The following is a 22,480-nucleotide window of genomic DNA, read 5'->3' on the forward strand; positions in this document are numbered from 1 at the left end:
CCATGTATTCCCTTGCTTAAATCTGTTATGGGTTTCCCACTGCTCTTAGAACTGAACTTCTGTAACATGGCCTACAAGAACAGGCATAAACTGGTCTTCATCAATCTTTCCAGCCTCACTGCCTGACCTAACTCAATTAAACTATTCGTATTCTTGTTTATCTCTGTTCCTTGAATATGCTGTTCTCTTTGCCTAGAATATCCTCTTAATATGCTTTTCTTAAATTCATTTCTTTATTCAATAGCATTTATCACAATTATTATCTTATTTCATCAGTATTGTTAGTATATAAAAAACCACCAAATATGTTTTTTGCATGGAATAAATTAATGAAATTATTTTATCCAAAGGTCTTTAAATATCCCTCCTTACATTTTTGGGGAAGGATGGGGATTTCTATTTCATAAATGTTTCCCCCAAAGAATGTATTTGCTTAGCTTAAGACCTCTTTTATTAAAATATCTTTATTTTTATTTATTTTTATGTAGTGATGAGGATCAAACCCAGGGCCTCACATGTGTGAGGCAAGCGCTCTACCACTGAGCTACAACCCCACCCCTATAAGATCTCTTTTTTCTCAGCTTTTAGGGTCAATTTATTTTTTATTTTGAGATCATACAATTCTCAGTAATTCTTTTGATATATTTTATACTATTTATTTATTTTTGGTACTAGGGGTTAAACCCAGGGTGCTTTACCACTGAGCCACATCCCAGCCCCTTTTATTTTTTATTTTGAGACAGTGTCTCACTAAGTTGCTGAAGCTGGTCTTGAACTTGTGATCCTCTCTTGCCTTAGCCTTTTGAGTTGCTGGGATTATAGGCATGCACTTGGCTTATACACTCTTATTTTTTTAAAAAAAGCATCTGAAGCAGGCAACTCAGAGTTCCATTGGGAAAAAAAAATTCTAATGTCTCTATGAAAGAAAATAAAATATAAAAATTGTGCTCTTGACACAACAGGACTTTCCCCCTTAAAATTTAGATATATGAACTGCAGAGGATTTTCTATTATTATCTGGGCTGCATACTATTTAAATAAAAATCCCCTGCTTTTAGTAGGACTTGCTGGGCAAATAAGAGTGATAACTCAGCTAAGGTTTTAAGTTTTACACCTTCTATCTTTTATTCACAGTGCTTAGTTCACAATTCCAAATTTTCAAATCTACTATCAAGGTTAGGTCTTTTGGTTATTGACATAAGTTAAAAGTTAATAATTCTTTGTAGGAGTATTATATATATAGGACTAGAACTAATGGGTACACAGTTGTTTTTCTTAAGGCGTATTAATGTTTGGCAGGTGAAACAAAACCATCTAAAGGTAGACGTACTTACTGAAATTGCTACTGTATAAGCTTTAAAAGGAACAAATACATATTAATTGTTTAAGACACAGTAAACACATTTATTTCAATTAAACTGATTAATAAACTAGTATTTAAAGTTAACACAAAGAGGCAACAATCTGTTAGTTTTCAGTGTTCAAGTCATTGTACCAGAACTAACTTTAGAGAAAGTGTGTATAGCTGGTGTACCAGTAGCAAATTTAAAAAGCAGAAAACAATAAAGCTTCTATCTGAACACCTTGTAATTCACTATTTTATATGCCCTGGGTCAAATCTCTGCAAAAAGTAAGAAATAATTTAAATATTACCTCCAATAAAAGAAGTACATATAAAACCTAAACAACATGGCTATAAAATACAAAAACAGGAATAAAATTAGTAGTATAATCTCTGTCAAAGTGTTCTTCAGGTATATAGGTTCTAATTCAGTAACAATTGTACTTAGTGAGGCCTCTGAAAATATTTCTTGCTAACAGAAATTACAGATAACTCATTATTCAACAGTTAAAATTGAGTTTATTTATTGGGCTAATAACAAAATAAAGAAGATTTAGTGATATGAAGAAAAATTTCAAAATGCAAATGATCCAGAAAGGAAAAACTATTTTGAGTTGGGGGTCTTGCTAAGTTGCCTAGGCTAGCCTTGAGCTTGCAATCCTCCCGCTCCAAATTCTTGACTTCCTGGGATTACAGGCATGTGCCACCATGCCTGGATTAAAAATTAACTAAATTTTCTTATCAATAAAAACAAATCTAGAAATTACCAGGCAATATTTCATTCTGAAAACTTTAGTGAAAATTTGCTGTACTTACCACTAATTGTGGGACATTTATAACTGGCAATTAGCCATCTGCTTCATTGAGAAAATGAGCCATTTATTAAGTAAACTTTATTTTTCACAAAACTTAGTATTAGCTTCAATTTCCTAAACCCACACTGATATTAGTAAAAACAATTTTTTCATTGTTCATTAGACATCACGAGTTGTTAACTTTTATATACTAAAAAAATGCAAAGAAAAATAAAGTACTAATGCATGCTACAACATGGATGAATCTTGAAAACCTTATTAAGTGAATTAAAGTCAGTCATTAAAAAATATGTTATATAATTTCATTCAAAGAGATGTCCAAATCGGAAATCTATAGGAACAAAAAACAGATTAGATTATAATAAAATAATAATTTCATTATTACTATTAGCATAGGGATAGTTAAAGGTTACTGGGTTCTTTTCAGGGTGATGAAAAAGTTCTAAAATTGTGATACTTGTGCATATCTGTGAATATACTGAAAACCATTAAATTGTACATTTAAAAATCTGTGCAGCCAACTTAAAAAACTTTTGCATTTGTAGAGGAAAACAGAACTTCACAATATAAAATTAGGAATGTGTAAAAATGGATTCCTAATTTTTGTCCCTTGCTGATATTTTTTTCTATAGATTCAAAGGAAAAAAGAGATTCTACCTGTTGTTAAGAGTCTATGTTTTTTTTAAAAATTTTTTGGGGATATTGGGGATTGAACTCAGGGGCACTCAACCACTGAGCCACACTCCCAGCCCTATTTTTGTTTTCTTTAGAGTCACTTTTGCTGACGCTGGCTTTGAACTCATGATCCTCCTGCCTCAGCCTCTAGAGCTTCTGGGATTATAGGCATGTGCTACTGCACTCAAGCTTAGGATTCTATTTTGTTTTACCAACATTAGCTATGTATTTCTTACCTTCCCACTTATTCCTCCACCTACTAATTTCTGATTTGTACCAACCATTTATTTGTAAATAAAATGACTTATTAAAGCAGCTAGTACTTCCTGATTTCCCAATCTAATGGACTGTTTTGATATTTCTATTTTAATCTACCTCTGTTATTTTATTTTTGGTGAAACTGTTTCCCTTTGGTTGACTTTTAAGACAAATGGTCTCATGATTCTTCTGCTATCTTTAGGACTCCAGTCTTTATCTTCTCATCTACATTGTAAGTCTGCCTTTTCAGAGAATTTTGTCCTAGCAACTTTCATCTTTACTGATGACTCTTGAGTCTCTTAACTCAAGCCTCATTCATTCACCTGAAAACCAGAGCCTTTCAACTGACTATCTCCTTGATCTCTGTTGGGTACTTTAAAATATACCTAAAGTATATCTCATTCCATTCATGCTTGCCCCTTATTTACTTTCACAGTTAACAGGACCAGTTACCATCCAAAAACATAGGGGCTATTCCTGTTATCCTTGCATATACTAATAATCAAGTCCTGCCAGGCTATTGCCTGAATATCTTTCAAATGTGTCCTTTCCTCTTTTCTTCTTCATGGCCTCCTAATACCTCCCTTACTTACCATCCTTTTTGCTGAAGTAATCTTTATAATGTCAAAGTAACATTTAAAACACAAATTTCACTATGGCATTACACTGTTTAAAAAATTCTGTAGTTACTCCTCAACTTAGTACACCAAAATCTGTATTTCTCAACTGGCACACTATTAGCATTTCAAGTAAGACAGTTTTTCATTGTTCATTGCTGTTTTACTGGTCTTTTTAGCACCCCTGACTTCCCAATAGCATTCCACACTCATTGGGACAATAAAAATGATCCCTGCACACTTCCTCAAGATCTTAAGGTGTTGGTACTCTTAGGTTGAGGACAATTAGATATGCTTTGTGTTTCTCATCTTACCACACCTTTCTCATCACTTTCTAGAATCATTTACCATACTCCTTGAGTCAGAGGGCTCAATGTTGTCTTTCTTTAGATACAGCCTTTCTTCCAACCTACTATTATGCCTGGGCATTTCAGATAGAAAAAAAACATTTCTATTTGAAACATTTGTATATCTGAAACTCTGAATCCAAGACTCAGCCAGACACTAGTTTTCTTAATTTTTTTTTTTTTGTAGTTGTAGACAGACAGCATGACTTTATTTTGTTTAATTTTATGTAGTGCTAAGGATCAAACCCAGTGCCTCACAAAAGCTAGGCAAGCACTATGCCACTGAGCTACAATCTCAGCCCCAGACACTACTTTTTCAGTGAAGTCCTCCCTTTCCTTTCAAAGAGAGGTTGGATCTCTCTCTCTCTCTTTTTTAAAAATATTACCTTAAACACCTCCTTTACATTTTTTCTAGTTTATTTATCATTTGTCCTTTTTTATTTTAAAAAATTTTTCTTGTACTTGTAGAGGACAGAATTCCTTTATTTTATTGGTTTATTTATACATGGTGCTAAGGATTGAACCCAGTGCCTTAAACATGCTAGGCAAGTGCTCTGCCACTAAGCTACAACCCCAGTCCTTATGTGTCCTTTTCTAGAACAGAGATAGTGAATACTTCAGGATCAGAGATGATACCTCATTCAACTTTATATTTACAATGTTTAGGTCAGTGCTTGATATACCATAGATACTCAATATATGCCTGTTTCATAGATACACCTTTTTTTTTTTTTTTTTTTGTGGTGCTGGGGATTGAACCCAGGGCCTTGTGCATGCTAAGTAAGCACTCTAACAACTGAGTTATCTTCTGTGTGTTCATACCTAGGGGCATTGTTTTATTTTAATTTTACTGAATGTCAAATAACTATTAATTGGGAAGCTCACATCTAGATGAGGGATTCATAACCTTGGTGCCTTTTACGTCATGAAAGTATTGATGAGATATTTTGTGGATAGCTTTTTTTGTGGAGTTTTAAAGCAGCTTGAAAACCTGACAAAAAGTTAAAAACTACTCACCCAGTACCATGACAAAGTATTCACTCAAATAAGCACTTTAAAAAGCTTTGGGGGCAGTGAGCTGGAACTGTGGCTCAGCGGTAGTACACTTGCCTAGCATGTGTGAGGCACTGGGTTCGATTCTCAGCATCACATATAAATCAATAAAATAAAGGTCTATTAACAACTAAAAAAAAAAAAGCTTTGGGGGTAAATTGGAGTTTTTTTTTTTTTTTTTTTTCAAAAAAGCTCTGGAAGTACATGTTTGCCAACTCAGCAATAAAGAACAAAAATTCTGCATTTAATTATCTTTAAGACCTCATTATAAATGAATACACTGAATTCTTAATTTGGTTGGGTGCACTATGAGAAGCCATATATTTTTCTTTTTTTTCTAATGACTAATACCATCTCTCAATTTCACATCAGAGCCTATCTTGGTGATTTTGTATTTCCTCAAATACCTAAAATTTATGAATTTTTACATCATGATAACATGCATAATGCAAAAAAATATTTATACATGTGCATACAGTAGACCAACAACATCTGAGCCCTAAAAAACTAAAATGCCTTTGGGGTACTTCAAATATCTGCTATCTTACTTTAATACTCTAACTCAATAATAAAAATATATAGCAAAATTATTGTACTCTAGAAGCAATGTAAACCTTATAAATATAATTTTTACCTGGGATTGTTTTTTAATGTATTTACTAAAAATTCATGTAGATCTATGCCAGTTGAATCAGTGTATTCTTGACTGGAATCTAAAAAACAACAACACAGAAATCCAGTATAAAGTTGTTTGAAAACAAATCCTTTTCCCTTTTACATATGATGTATACTTTAAATGTGATGCACCACATTAAAAAAAAAAATTGACAAAGTAGGAAAAGAAATTTATCAACTCAAATGATTACAATTTTTCTACTCTTGTATAATGTGCATGACATAGGTTTATATAACTACATGGACATGCATATTCTTAAAAAAAATGAACCTCTCACACATGTCAGAATAATTTACTCTGAATTCTTTTAAGATTCTCTTACATACTCACCACACCCTCATGTTAAAAAATACTTCCTTAGGTAAAAAATTCAAATGATTTGGATAATTAACCATATTTGTATCAAATTAAAAGTTCACCTCACTTATGAAAGTAAATAGAGACAGTAATTTTGAAGTAGATAAGAATTTTAGTTCTCCAAGAATAATTTTACATATTTAGAATTCTTTCATGTCTATTAGCAAAGGCTTGCTTTCAAAATATTTTATAAAGTCATGTTTCTTTCCTTTAAAATATAATATCCTTATGCAGTTTATAATACTCATGAACATAACTGAAATGATGGTGAAGACTTTTAAAACTTTTTATGAAAGATAAACATTCTGGGTTTCCAAGAATAATCTTATGGGGCACTAAATATCATGGCATCAGTTCTTTATATCATAAGGAAATGAATGAAGTATATACATATATGTATGTGTGTGTATGTGTGTGTGTGTGTGTGTGTGTGTGTGTGTGTGTATGTAAAATAAGTTGCTAAAGTCTCACTAAGTTGCTGAGGATGGCTTTGAACTTGCTTTCCTCCTGCCTCAGCTTCTGGAGCTACTGGCATTACAGGTGTGCACCATCACATCCAATTTAACATACAAATTATAATGATTTCAGTATTTCAGTATGAAAGACAGACAAGCAAGATCAAGTTGAGTATCTTCCTTAGTGATGAGTATGTGCTGCCTGCCATTTTTGGCCAAAGAATCTGATATACAGAAGTATGTTAGACCAAATAAATAAAAACTACAGGATCTCTCTCCAGTCTGCCTTTTTTTTTTTTTTTTTTTTTTTTTAAATTTTGTACTGGAGACTAAATCCAGGGCCCTTTCTCACTATGACAAAGGGCCCAGTACTTCTCATTTTTTATACTGAAACAGGGTTTTGCAAAGATGCTAAGGCTGGCTTCAAACTTAAGATCCTCTTGCTTCAGACTCCTGAATTGCTGGGGTTTCAGGTGTTTGTCACCATATCTGGGCTGCTCTGAGTTGTTTTAAATACAGTTTTATTATACATAATTATTGAGGGATAAAGGATGAAATTATTGAAAGTGAAACTAAAATTATGTTAAAAAAATTGCAAACCTCTTGATAACATTTTTCTGGGCAACTTATCACTGGCCTTTTCTTTTTCTGCTTCATCTTTCAAGGGCTTCTCCTCTTTTTCAAATGACTGTGATAACTGGATCTGAATTTTTTCCTGTTGAAAGGCAAAATCAGTTATCCAATGAAAATATAAAGCAATTCATATAATACTACAAGGTTATATTTTCTGAGCAACACACAATTGTAGAAGAAGGAAAAAGATTTTAATTTTACCCAATTGGAAATTTCACACTAGAAAATAACTTAAAAGTATTTATTACTTTTATCAATATCTTGAGAAAAATGCTAAAATAATATTTTCATTGACTCTATCAATTGGAAAACATCTTAGAAATTATTTTGGACAAAACAAAAGTGTATCTGTTTTTACTAGTAAGCCCCTGGAAGGTCAGAACTAAGGTTACCTTAACCTATTTTTTCATGCCAAGCAAAAGCATGGTAATTATCATCAGTCATGAAAATGGAAATGCATGAGTGTTGAGTCAATAAAACTTAGGTTTCAGAGTACCTATTAAAAGCACACATTTCCTTCATTCTCCCACCACAAACAAAAATACAAAATTTCCAAAATCAATGACATATAACATAAAATGATTATTTCCTATTTAATATTTATATATCACTGTGCTTCTTTCAATTACCACAAAGTTGTTTTAGAAATATTTCAAAGAAGATTGAGTTCGTTTAAGATATATAATGCTGAACTGTAAAGAAAACCACATTCTATAAAACTAAAATGGAACACTTTGTATTTTATTTTAAAACAATCTCATTCCATGCAACACAGAACCAAATGGAATTACTGGAAATTAATTCATACAGCCTGAAAAGGGTAAAAATCATGTTGAGCTTTCTTTATTTGGGCAATGTTATAAAGAAAGTTAGGATCTATTCCAGACCATTTGTACTAAAAAGTTTAGTCTATTGAGTACTAAATTAAAATATGTACTAAAAATTAATATTAAAAAAAGTTCAGTATTTTTAGACTAAGTTATAGTGTTGTTCTTTTGTGATGAAAAACATCAAGACAATTATCTAGCTTTTCTGGATGGTGGTGGTGGCAATAGAAGCAGAAAGTCAGTATCAAAGAGGATATAAATTTCAGGGTTTTCAAATTTGCAGCTAGTGGAATTTTTTTACCACTCCCACAATAGCCTTTATAGAATCTTGATCAAACACATTTTGCTGTTTTCATCTAATTTTTGTTCTTTTAATCTATTCCCTCCTAGTTTGTGCTCAGAATATAGTGTAAATGCTGTGTACTGGCAATCTTCACCTGGATGATGAACATTTGCTTTATCCTCTGTTTTTGCTTACCCAAAACACTTGGCTACTTATTACATTCATCAACCAGTTTGTCATATTTTTCACTGTGATTAATTTCTAAGGCATTTTCCTTAATCTTTCTGTAATTGTAAAGCAGGCATTTGGAAATAAATTTCAGAACTATTTTTCATAAGTAGAACATTTAGGAGTTTTCCTGACTTGCAGCTTCTTACAAATCCAGATGGGGAAAAAAAAATTCATATTACCTCCTCTTAGACAATCACTCAAAGGCTTTTCCAATGACTAGCAGATTTCATTTCCAATACTGCTCCTAAAGCCATACATTTACATTCTAGATATTAAATTATTTAATCAAAATGAATGGTATTAAAAAAATCTAGTAGACTTAATATGAAAGGCATCTTCAGTTGGCCTTCCCCCCCACTAGTAAATAAACAAGACATATTTTAAATGCTGAAATCCTTATATATAAACTTTTCTGACCACAAATAACTAGAGTATTATAAAAAGCTATAATTCCTTTATTCTTTACTGTCATTGATATCTTTTTTGAGGTCACTTCCCTCTCATAATCTCTCATCAGACATAAGTGACATTTCTCTTTTGATTGCCTCTCAACCTTTTTTATAATGAGTTTTATTCCAAGTTAATTCCTCAAAAATATATCAAGCATATTAGTTGAAAAGGATCTCCAGCATCAAGGATAAGATAGTAGCATATTTCGTTTATTTTCCAGTACTTATTCTGGTGCCATTTGGTTAACTCAAAGCTTGAAAACCGTTCTATAAAAGGAGTATCTTTTATGCAAAGAGGTAGTAATAATAGGTTAACATCTAAAAAGAAAAAATTATGTCTGAGAATATAAGGAAACATTATATTAAGGAATAACTAAGTTCTGACATAACCATCTCATTCATTATCCATATGATGTAAACCATTTTTAAAAACTGTTAACACAAAAATTTTCAACAATGTATACATTAAAATACATTATATATCCCTGTTATTTTTTTCTCACACGAATTTTCATTACACAGATTTATTGAGTACCTTAAGATTTTTTTCCTTCAATGTGTTTCCACATAAGGTAAAATATATTGAAAAATAAGAAAAGATGATAATACCATTCTCAAAAATTACCCACTTTTTCTGCATTAATATACTTACAAATGCCCAATCTTTCTCATGCCCTCAATCTCCTTTGATTATTATACTATGAGGCTGAAATGATATAGAATTATAGTAAACAGAAAGAAGAAATGAATTTTCAAAGAACACTATACTGTTCATCGCTCCATTATGAACAGGAGCATTCTTCACTCTCATTTGTACAAAAGAACTTTTAAAGTTTGCTTTTCAAAAAAACATTTTGCTGAGTTTCTTCTTTTTTCTTTCAGAGTATGTCATAATTGTTCAGACTTAACAACCATGCAAAAAGCTAAAGGTATATATTTGAAAATGTTCTCCAGACAATATTACTTAATAAAATATTCTGACTGTATTTCTGCTTTTTGTTAGAAAGTCTGCTATTTTATTGCTAATATGTATCTATTTTATCAAGTTAAAACATATGTCTGTCTCCTAAGGAGCTACATTTTTAAAAAAATTACAAAGAATTTTGAATCTGATATTGACACTTGAACAAATATCAAAGAAGAAAGATTTTTAAGAACGTTTCATTAACAACTGATTTTATTTTAAAATTTTATTTTCTTTAAATCCTAGAAACAAAGTATGGTGCATATTCTAAATGTGTGCCAACTATCTTTAGTATCTATAGTATGCTTTTCAGAGCATCATCTGAATAAAGGCAAAGTATAATTTTCACTTGAATCACCAAATACATATATATTTTTAAAAAAAGATGTGCAAAATGGCATGACTTTTTCTTTCTTTCTTTCTTTCTTTCTTTTTTTTTTAAATTAGTCACAGCTTCTTAAATAACCACAAAGTTGCCTCCATTGTTTGGAAATGGTTGGGATACAGGAGCATTTTAGGTTGCTAGAACTTTTATAAAGTAGAACAAACCACTAACATCCCAAGTTATCACAATGATGAACAGTGGTGAAAGGTCTAAAAACATTTACGCACAAATGTCCCAAATGTAACGTGAGACAAAGATCAATTCACGGCTGAAATTAATAGAAAGGTTAAATTATAGCATTAAAAAGAATGTAACAAGCAAACTGGATTATTTGCTTGAATCTCATTATTCTACATTTTTTTTTAAGTACAGATAGAAGAATTAGAAGTATGAGACAACTATTAAAGAATTACATTAAAATGAAAACTGGCTTTATCATGCATTCATCTTAAGTCAAATAATGTATTAAGCTGAAGTCCTGGGCAATTTCTTTTCAAACAATCAATATTATAAAAATTTCTCAAACTAAAAAGTAAAAGGACAAATTTCATCATAATAATACTTGCTGAAAATACAATTTAATATTTTGTAACATTTCAACAAAAATTTTGTAATTATCTTTAAGTTAATAGTCCCAGTTATTATATGATCCCAAAGTTTTACCAAAAGAGAAATCATTATTTTAAGCCTTAGACTAAAGCAAAGAATTTTTCCAGCTTTTCTTATGTATCTTGGTTTTTTTACTTAGTAAAAACAAAACAAATAGAATACACGCACACACACTTAACCATATGAAAAATTTCTCCAGTTCCACCATGTCTTCAAATAACAATTTTTGTTTTGCTTTGTTTTGTTTTTACCTGGTTCTCCTGTGATATCTCTGCTGCAGGAGGTGGTGGAGACTCTTCACAAACTGCAAGGCTCCGAACTAGCTTTAACTTTGAGCTTGACTAGAGAGAAGTATTTAAAATTAACACTACATTTCATAAGTCTAGGGCATATCCAAAAGCCCCCTGGAGTGAGTTTCTAAATTTCTTTATAGTTTTTGCCATGTATAAAAATAGATGAAATGTACAAGTCAAATATATCATTAAGCACCTCTAAAGCCTTTTGTTAAGAGAAAAAGCAAACAACTGCAGTTTGGAAAATTATAGCAATAGCAAGAATGGGAAAAATTCCAACTTCAAAACCCAAGAATGGTGAGAAAGCAATTTCTCTATAGATAAAAAACCATCCAAGATAAAAAAGCAATGCACAAAAGCAACTAGGCAAGACAAAAAAAGCCCCAAATAAAACAAAACAAGCTTTCTGCCCCAAACAAAATATGAAAAAAAAAAAAAACTAAACTGAATGTAGTGCTATATGAAAACAAGGATTCATCAAGCATGAAGGAAGGCCCTTGGCATGCCAGCACACCAAAATATTTACTATACCTTAGACCTTTTTCCTGTCTGTCCAAATGACTGCAGTGGTCGCTGAACATACAACAAGAAAGATTTGTATTAAATTTCATACTGAGACAGAAAATTTGCTTAATTCATAAACCTAAAACACAGAAAAACTGTGCACAAAGTATGCAAAATGAGGAAATCAAAGTTGGTTTCAGAGAAAGAGTATTGATTCCTCCCAGAAGCACACTTGAAGAAATTTCTCTAAAATCCTTCTGTCAGTTGGCATTTTTCTTTAAGTCAGCAAAGAGCCATGATTCTGTGTTAATTGAACTCAGTGGAACTTACAAGGTGATTTTATAGCAAAATAAGATAGACTTCTTCATTATTTTATATTTGCTTTATAGCTAAGTTTGGGGGCAGGGAACCTCCCAAAACAACTCAGCAGTTTTAAGTAGCTGAAATCAGAAAAGTTCCAACCTTACTAAAGAGAATGTTTCAAATGCAGAGTCAGAGTCCAACACACATGTACTGAGCCTTTTGGCAATGTATGAAGCACATCACCAGTTTATTAGTGACAGAATCCTGTTCACCAAGTCTGGGGTAAAGCAATGAAGCAGAGATGAAAGAAAGAGGGCAGACTTACAATATGGATGTTTAACACGACAGATTACCAGTCACATAACTGGAGAACCCACTAAGGCAACTAGTTCTAGTTTCTGATATCAGGCTTTGATTTGGGAAAGCAGTCAAAACACCTATGCATCAGAACCAGATAGATTTTTAAAATAGACTTCCTTCCTGCCTCCTTCCTATCTCCCACTCCAAACCCAACCCCAACCAGCACAGGGTCCAGGCATCTACCATTTATACTTAGTAACGTCAGGGAGCCAGTTTGGTAACAAACGCAAAACATATGAAACATCCTTAAATCTCAGACTTATACATGTCACATAAGAAATAAAATGGCCACCATTTTATTCTGACATTCAAACAAAGCCATTTTTTATAGAGTCAACAGAAATAGGAGTCTATAGTAGCAGTAAGTCATTCTTCCTATTTTGAGTCCAAAGATCTTCAAAGATAAGAGCATGATATTCTTAGGATTTTGACTCCGGATCACCAAATCAATAATAAAACAAAAGAAAAATCAGGACAAAATTAAGAAAAATTACTTTGTTTCTTATAGAGAATAAAATTATATGTATGTGTATACATACACATGTATTAATGCTGCCTAAGAGGGCTTCTGCATGTTGGTACTGTTTTCTGTTTCTAGTTGCTCTCTTCTTTAATCTGGTTAAAATAAAAAAAAAGACTGTAACTTACATACTAAAAGAAAGAAAAGAAGTTATACTGCCATAGAGTCAAGGCTTATAGGAACCAAAAAAACGAGAGAAATCTAATAGATGGATACCAGGAAAATGCACGTGACTAGAAGAGTTCTAAGAAAGTATAAAGGAAATTAATTTGTGGCTTACTCTTGTCCTATGCTTTCAACCCTTGCAATTATAAGTACTAGTAGTATAAACCTTCTATAAAAAATGTCTAAAATAAAAGATGATTAAAAGGCAGAAGAGCTGGACTTAAATTTCTGCTTCTTTACTAGCAGGTGACCCTGGTCAAACTATTTCAGTTTACTCTTATCTGTATAAAGTTTACACAGTTTGAGCTAATTTGCAGGGTTCTTGAAGAGATTCAGTGAAAGATTAAAAAAAAAAAAAAAAGATGTGGATGTGTAACCGATGTGATTCTGCAATCTTTGTAATGTTTTGAATAACCAATTAAAAAAAAAAAAAGGTGGCTTTGGTATCAGAAAACCAATGTTCTATCTCTGTTTATTGGCCATGATGTCTTTGATAAGTTACTTAATTTATCAGATGCTGCTTTCAACCTGTAAAATAAAGATGATGCTATATATTGTTCCTATAGTATTGCTTTAGAGTATTCAAAGTCTTACATGTGTATTGACTATCTCAGTTTTAATTTGTAAGGAGCCTTTGATGATGCTGAAGAAAGATGAGTAAAGACACAGAGAACTAAAATTATCTTAATTTAACATCATGCAACTAACATGTTCTTAGTTTCTGCTATACACTAAACTTTGTTCCAGGAACTGGAGATATGAAAATGAATAAGACATAGGACCTGGTATTAAAGACTGCCCAAACCAGAATGAGCTACTTAAATAGCCAAACAGAACCCAAGAGCTTCACAATCTTAGTCCTGTGCCCTTTACATTACACCTATAAAAAACGTTTTTGTTGTGGATTATACATATACCTGGTAGACAGAATTCTAAAGATGGCCCCCAAGAGGACTCCCAATCTCTACCTATTTAATTGATTACTAATCTAGGTACTAGTATGAAGGGATTGTACACAAGTAACTGTGACAAGTCAGTTGATTTTAGGATACAGATTTAGGATTTAGGTGAGTCTGACCCATTCAACTGAGACCTTTAAAAGCAAGGAGTTTTCTCAGGTAGAGAACACAAGGGAAAGTCAGACAGATTTAAAGAATTAAATACACCATTGTTGGTTTTGAAAATAGGACAATTTGAGAAGTACTGACTAGCCTCCTAAAAGCAGAGAGCCCAACAGCCAGCTTGGAAACCAGGACTTCAGACCAACAGTAAAACCTCAGACCAACAGTAAAAAAGTGAGTTCTGCTAACAACTGGAATGATCCGTAAAAGCATGATTCCTCAGAAAAGGGCTCAGTCTCACTGACACCTTTAATTTTGGTCCTGTAAAACGCTAAGCAGAGAACCCAACTGGATCTACTATGAGCTGATAAATGAGTGCTCTTTTAAGTCTATAAGTTTGTGGTAATTTGTTACACAGTAAAATGAATGCACTACTACGTAAGTAAACTATAAACTGCCTAAGTGGCATTATTCAGTAAAATTAGGTATTATTTCAGTTCAATAGCAAAGAACAAAAGTTATATAATGTATTCTAAAACACTGCCATACACACATAACAAAGCAGAGAAAAAAGTTCTGTTTATTAAGTTAATATACTTTATTTCATATTTGTTATCAATCTGGCAGTTAAATTTGGCTTAAAATAGGAATTCTCCAAATTTGGTATATAATTATTTTAAAATCAGATTTTGTCATTTACAGCACATTTTCATTCTTAGCAGAATTTTGCTGTCAGAAAAATGTGGCAGCTAGTTTAACAGATCTTAACTAGTTCAAAGGGATGCTAATTAAATTAGAATTTAGATGGTTTAGAGATAAAGCACCAATTTATAATTTACACTGTTCTACAACGAAGTATAGGACAGGAACTAGGCCAACAAGTGGGTACAGAATATGCAACAATGTTAGTAGAATTTCAGTTTGAAACTAGTATTTAATGTATGGACAGAGCTGCCAGCTACCAGAATTTGGAGAATTGAGAACCAGAATAATATTCCTGGGTTATACAATGTTAACATAAAAATAACTGCCAATCTAATATCATTGAATTAAGAGGAAATGTGACTTAATCAAAAAGGGGATCATTTTCCTTTATAATTAATAACTATTATGAAAGAAATTTTAATTTTAATGAAACCTTTAACTAAGACTCTTAACAGATCTTGAAGAGCTTATTCTCACCACTTCTCTGGATGGTAGAAGGGTTAATGGTAATTATGTGAAAGAATATAATGAATAAATGTCTAGGCTAAAGGTCAGAAGCAGTAAAAACAAAAGACAACATGCTGCCATTTGAAAGAGAAAACAAAGTTTTTGGAGGTAAGGGAGCTAACTTAAATGAAGGCAAAGAATCTCCTCATCCTATTGGTGATATACATGAAAATCACCCAAGGAAGTAAAAATAGTATATAAAAACATTTCTACACTTACAAAGTATGATAAACATCTTCATACATGTCATAGTAAAATATTGTGAAAAGTGAACATATTTATAAAGTCTGTCATATATGCACATAACCCAGGTTCAATAGAAAGAGTACCAAGTTCTAGAAAGAGATTTAAAAAGTAAATTGTACCATGGGAAGTGAAGCAAGAAGTTCTAAAAAGAGAACTCATTCAAAATTAATAAAAGACAATAAAACTACAGCATATAAATAGGGTTAACAGAAACAATAATTATTACATTGAAATTTTAGGGAGTTGTGTTAAGAAAGAAGTTTTACTTTTTATTTCAATATTAAAAAATCCATCTTGTATGATAATAAAGGGACAAATTTGAAAAGCCATTTAGTTGTGTTGTAGCTCATAAATAATTACTAATAATTATGATTATTATAATACTATTGTTAATACTATCTTCCATTTGTTAGGCTCTCTGTGTTAGGTACATTATACATCCTTTTAAAAAAAATTCTTTATACATTTTTTCATTGGTGCATTATAGTAAATAATGATGAGATTTGTTTTCATATAATCATAAATGCACACAATATAAAAATATACTTTGGAAAATATCACTCCCAAGCACTTTCCCCCTTCCTCCCATCTCTTGGTCCCTCTCTTCTACGGATCTCCTTTTGATTTTCATGACATCCATCCCCACCTTTTCCTTTTTTCTCTCCAGCACTACATTACACACATCCTTTTTAATCTCTGCATGACAAATAGAAAAATGATTTGCATGATTTCACATAGAGGCTTTTATTTGATGGCTTAAAAAGAAACATCTTTGTATGTTTCATCAATTAAGGAATTTATTGCCTACTCCTTTGCTCTCAATATTGAAAAAGTGTGGCTTTGTGCCCTGAATTTTTCTGAGAGCCTTATTAGAACACCATTGCTTTCTTTCCTCTTATCGTGCTCCCTGTTCCCTTTTAAAGAAATGTCTTGGAACTAATTTGGGGAATAGAAGACATAAGAGTCTCATCTTGATTATCAAAAGGCTTACTAAAGGGCTGGGGTTGTGGCTCAGTGGTAGAGCACTCCCCTAGCACGGGCAAGGCCCTGGGTTCGGTCCTTAGCACCACATAAAAATAAATAAATAAAACAAAGGTATTGTGTCCAACTACAACTAAAAAATAAATATTAAAAAAAGGCTTACTAAAGAAACTGGGAATGTATTCAATCCTACTTTAACTGAGTCTGTGTGTTGAAAATTCATTCATATACATTAGAAGCTATTCATGCATTCTGACAAACAAGGCTTGCTTAGGTGATAACAAAAATCAGCTCTCTTCTTCACTCCACAACAAAGATTACCAACACAATTTGGACTGGCTATCCTATTTTTAAAAAATAGTTGACAAGGGATTGGGGAGTAGGGAGGCATTGTTTGAATTGTTCCAATAGGTTTTGGATTGTGTATACACAATCTTTACCCAGTACGTTAGAGGTACCAAAGGAAGATAAAATGCTTAATAGTGTTAGAATAGGTAACTCCATACTAATCAGACTTTTTGTTTGATCCTCAATATCATACCACACATATTAATAAAACACACAGTTCCTTGTTGATGCTGAAAGAGATGACTTTCACATTATTTTTTTGTAAAAACAGGAAAAGTTACTTTCTAGTTTTATCTACTTCCATCCCCAATTTCTATTACTTTAGTCTCTTCTGTACATTCATTTCAACTGTTGTAGTCCCCTTGCCAGGTAACTCTGATGGAGGCATCTTGAACCCCAGAAACTCAAAACAGAATCAATTTTTCATACAGTAAATGCTAAATAAACATTTGAAGAAACAGTAAAGATCGTATTTGATGAATTAACATAAAATAAATTCTCACTTTTTCCTCTTCCAAGTCTTTATAGTCACCATGCTATATGGAACATGAGATCAAAGACCTTGCCTGTTTTTGTTTATTATATTTCCTTGACACAGAACAGGTTTTCTTTTCTTTTTTGGTGCTGGGGATTGAACCCAGGGCCAAGTGCACGTGAGACAAGCACTCTACCAACTGAGCTATATCCCCAACCCCCAGAACAGGTTTTCAATAAATATTGGGATTGGGCTGGGATAGAGTTCAGTGGTTTTTTGAGTTAAGGGAGCTAACTTAAAAAAAAAAAAAAGTGGTATAGTGCTTGCCTAGTATGCACAATGCCCTGGGTTTGATCCTCAGCATCATACCACACATACTTGTGTGCGCGCGCGCGCGCACACACACACACACACACACACACACACACACACGAAAGAAGAAAAAAAAAATTTCCTGTATTACCTGTACAAACAACTGAGCCATGATGCAATAGTGGTCATAAGAATGTTCTTATGCTTATTGTCAAGTGCAATACTTAGACATGTCAGGAAACACAATAATACAAGTTAACCATGTGTTGTTAAACACAACCTGGAAGAATGTTCATTAGGTGTAGAAAAGAGACTAAAATGAAATACAATTTCAATCACAAATGCAATAAAATTTTAGCAGATTTTCTCTGATACAATCAACATACTGGCATGCTGCCATCACTGCAGTGTACTAATTATAGGGATGAAAATTTTTTGTTATTTTAAAAAGTGCTGTTACTAAAAATGACTGGAAAAAATGTACTATTCCTAATTTCTTTGATAATTATTACTTGACTATGCTTAATCAGTGAGAACTAAGTACGTTTTTGTAGATGTAGGAGTTGGTGTCTGTCTAACATGGTGTGTGGCACATAACAGGGAGAAATAGTTTTTGACTGAATAAAGGAATGAGATGATCTTTAAAGGAGCTTGCTTTAATTGTCTTAAGAAAATGATGAAGGTAGAATTTTTGGCTTGCAGACCTCAAAGTCTTTAGGAAACAGAAAAAAAAAATAATAGAATAGTTTTTCTATTTTAGGATAAATTTTTGTGGTACATTAAAGAAGGCTAAACTCTTTCCTACCAAGAGATGGGGTCTAATTTTCCATCCTATGAGCTGGGGTTATTGATATGTGTCATCAAAAGACAGTGAAACAGGGTAGGATGTCCGAGCCTAGTTCAAAGCTTTGTTTGGCCTGTTGTAACATTCTCTCTGGGACTGCTGGGGTGCTACATAAGAAGTGTGACTATCTTGGATTGCTACATTGGAGGGATCATGGATGGATGCTCCTAGGTCCACGTGAGTCCAGCATTCCAGCCATTCCTACCAAGATGCCAGACAAGTGAAGGAAGCAATCCTGGATCTTCCAGGCCAGCCCATTGTCCAGTTAAATACCAGCACCTTTTTGAACACCTTATAAAATACAAAATTTCACTCAGCCAACTGCTGCATCATTTCCTGACCCACAAAACCTTACTAAAAAAATTGTGGGGCTGGGGTTGTAGCTCAGTAGTCGAGCGCTTGCCTCACAACGGTGAGGCACTGGGCTGGATTCTTAGTACCACAGGAAAATAAAATAAATAAAATAAAAGTATTGTGTCCATCTACAACTAAAAGTATTAAAAAAAAATAGTTAGCCTGTCATTTTGAGAACAGGTAATTGAAACACCTTGAAAAAGAATGAATACTGAAAGTACTACTTGACACAGTTTCAACCTATATTGAATCTAGCAATATAGCAACTGAATTTAGCAACTGAATTTCTAACTAGGCCTGGAATTAAAAGTCTTGTCAATGGTTAGTCAAAGTTAACACTGAATGCACAGCATCAAAAGCACCAAGTGACATTTTTTCCCCTCACCAACCTCTACTTAGTCATGGCTGACTAAGAAACCCAGGGGAGATTGTTTTTGCCAATAGATCTTCTGCAGGTTCAATCTCTCTAGATCTCTCTCCTCTAAGTGATCTTCAGTTACATACTGAACTTTCACAGCATTGATAGGGAAGAGTAGAATATAAAAGTATAAAGCCAATAAAACACATTGGCTACACACAAATAGAATTGTGTTATATGACATATGCAAATCAAAGAGCTAAGACTCAGCAAGCTAATCCAGATAACTGAAAAACCAGCTGGGAAGCATGTCCCAGAGGGTCAACTTACCCATTTAGAATTCTGAAAAGTGAGTTTTGTATGAAAAAAAGCATAACTACATATTGAATATTAGGTAATTATAGCAACAGAGAAAGTCCTGTTTACCTGCAAATCAATATTGTTGTCAATACAATGTTCATTCTTTTCTGCCAAAATCTTCCCATAGTTTTCTGATTTGATAAGATTTTCAACTCTGCTTGTATCTTTCATTTCTGCCTCCAAATTCTTCACTGTTTCAGTTTCATCTTTTACAGTAACAGTATCAGACATCCTCATTAGCGAAGGTTATTTTAGAATTCTATCGGGAACTTGAAGCCTTAACAAGAAAAAAAAATTAATTCAGTTTGAAACATTCTTTACATTCATTTACTATATGATATTGACTGTGTACCTTGTATATTACAATATATAACACTGAATGTACATAGAAGCAAAATTTCTGCTTTTAAGGATTATATTATTTTGTGGTGGATATGTTTTTTAAAAAGCCACAATACAGGGAGAAAAGAGATGTAATAAAGATACAAGGTGATTTAATTGCACATACTGTAGAAGTTCTTAAGAAACAGTAAGGAATGAATCACATCAAGATGGAAGATAATAGTTAGATGGTTACATATGCATATTTTGATGACCTTAAAAATCTTTTTCTTGCTGGAATGGGATACTACAATCCCAGTAGCTCGGGAGGCTGAGACAAGATTGCAAGTTCGAGACCAGCATCGGCAATTAGCAAGGCCCTAAGAAAATGAGTGAGACCTGTCTCGAAAAAACACTTTTCTCTAAAGGCATACTATATTACCTGGTAGAAAAATATTTTCTTATCATAACTTCCATCTGTATTCTTCAAATTCCAAATTTCTTAAATTATCCTGATTCCAAAAGGAAGTAATTAAAAAAAATTAAAAAAAAAATCCTATGCAAAATATGCTTGTGGTTAGGGTTCAAAATGAACCCAGTAAAGCAATGAAACTCTAACTTATGTGATTCAATGCAAACAACATGTCATTATCAGAAATTCTAGGAAATGAAATCCATAGGGATCAAATACAGATATAAATATATCTCTAAGTCAATAGTGAAGAAAATACTGGAAACTTTACACTATATATCAAATAGAAATGTATCAGAGATTAAACCGAAAGAAAGATAGCTGTCATTTTAGGACATGTAAAAAATGTATTAAAACCAGCAGAACAATTTACTCTTTTTTTTTTTTTTTTTTAGAGAGAGAGAGAGAGAGAGAGAGAGAGAGAGAAGAGAAGAGAAGAGAGAGAGTTTTCTTTAATATTTATTTTTTCAGTTTTCAGTGGACACAATATCTTTATTTTATTTTATGTGGTGCTAAGGATCGAACCCAGTGCCCCACGCATGCCAGGTGAGTGCGTTACCGCTTGAGCTACATCCCCAGCCCCCACAATTTACTCTTATTCTTGATGTAAACAACTTATTTGGAAATGGATCAAAAAATTTAAAATCAATGGATAAATAGAGATGAAAATAGGTTAAAGCAAGTATTGTACAATGTTAATGGCAGAATAAAGGATGATTATATAAATGTTCACTGTAAAATTCTTTCCTCTTTTCTGTATTTTAACAAATTTTTAAAATAAAACTTGATGAAAAAACTGTGTACGTGGTTTTCTTTGTACAATTTGGAAATTTCAAGAGTTTAGTGAAATAAAGATCTACAATAAAGTACCTGTAGATTTTAGATATCTATAAATGTTTCTTAAAAAAAATTGCCAAAGAAAAATAGATTCTAAAATTACAGGTATACTACACTGAATAAAAAATGCATCTTCTATTAGTGAGGCACAGTGGTTCAAGTCTGCAGTCCCATCTCAAAAACAAAACAAAACAAATAATGTCTTCCTTAATTAGAATCCATACCATAAGTTAATTGGGTCATTCTGAAAATAATGTTGCAAAATGGGAAGATGAAAGGGAGGCTACTGAAAATACTCTGGATCTTTACTTTTTACACATAAGATTTTTTTTTTTTTTTTTTTTTAGTGCTAAGGATGGAACTCAGGGCCTCAAACATGCTAGGTAAATACTATACCAATGAAGTACATTCCCAGCACTATAGGTAAGATGTTTAAAGAAAAAGGGATATGGGGCTACAGTAGTAGCTCAGTGGTAGGACGCTTGCCTAGCATGTGCAAGGCACTGGGTTTGATTCTCAGCACCACATAAAAATAAATAAAATAAAATAAAATAAAATAAAATAAAATAAAATAAAGGTATTATATCCATCTATAACTAAAAAAAGAACAAGGGATGTGTTTTTCTGAAGGAACTGGAGAGTGTTACCTGATGTGTCCTATGGATCTGAGATTGTGGTGTTCCACAAAAATAAAATAAAATAATCCAAGGTTCCTTTTCACAGCTGTCAGCCAGGATGTCAATTGTATTGAACCATCTGTATTCTGGCAGGAGGAGTCCCATGTCCTTGTCACCACTGTAGATTCTTGGACTGAGATGGACTGTCTTGGATCAAATGTATCATACCTTTCAGTGGCCTAAAATTAAAACAAAAGGACACATTTTAGCAAAACAGTAGGGGAAATGGAACACTTCATAGCAATTTAGAAATTAAAAATACTACCATTAGGAGTTTTATTTTCTTTTCTTAAATAAGAGTAAGGACACTTAGTTATAACTAATTCACACATATATTAGTTATGTAAACCTGAATAAGTCAAGGAGGCCTGGAGAGCTTATCAGTAAGAAAGATGAGGAGAGGGAAGGAACCAATGTAAAAGGAGAACCTGTAATATGGTTAGTGATAAAAGGGAGACAGTAGCTCCACTTTATAGTAGGGAGGGGGAAAACAAAAAAAAG

General features: G+C 32.6%; 1 protein-coding gene across 7 annotated transcripts in view; it reads right to left on the reverse strand.

The window, feature by feature from the left end:
- R3hdm1 (R3H domain containing 1) overlaps positions 1 to 22,036 on the reverse strand; it is a 98,017-nt gene extending 75,981 nt beyond the window's left edge. For 5 of the 7 annotated variants that reach the window (XM_076866873.1, XM_076866877.1, XM_076866875.1 and 2 more), the window contains exons 1-6: positions 21,950 to 22,036; positions 19,739 to 19,949; positions 11,801 to 11,842; positions 11,228 to 11,317; positions 7,196 to 7,310; positions 5,742 to 5,820 (exon numbers count right to left, since the gene is read on the reverse strand). In XM_076866873.1, the coding sequence (XP_076722988.1) occupies positions 5,742 to 5,820; positions 7,196 to 7,310; positions 11,228 to 11,317; positions 11,801 to 11,842; positions 19,739 to 19,909 (497 nt within the window). In that variant the 5' untranslated portion in view covers positions 19,910 to 19,949; positions 21,950 to 22,036. The remainder of the gene's footprint in view (positions 1 to 5,741; positions 5,821 to 7,195; positions 7,311 to 11,227; positions 11,318 to 11,800; positions 11,843 to 19,738; positions 19,950 to 21,949) is intronic. The other 2 variants (XM_076866878.1, XM_076866874.1) reach the window with 1 other exon arrangement.
- Positions 22,037 to 22,480: the final 444 nt, after the last annotated feature.

Source organism: Callospermophilus lateralis, chromosome 9, assembly GCF_048772815.1.
Source record: "Callospermophilus lateralis isolate mCalLat2 chromosome 9, mCalLat2.hap1, whole genome shotgun sequence".
NCBI lineage: Eukaryota > Metazoa > Chordata > Mammalia > Rodentia > Sciuridae > Callospermophilus > Callospermophilus lateralis.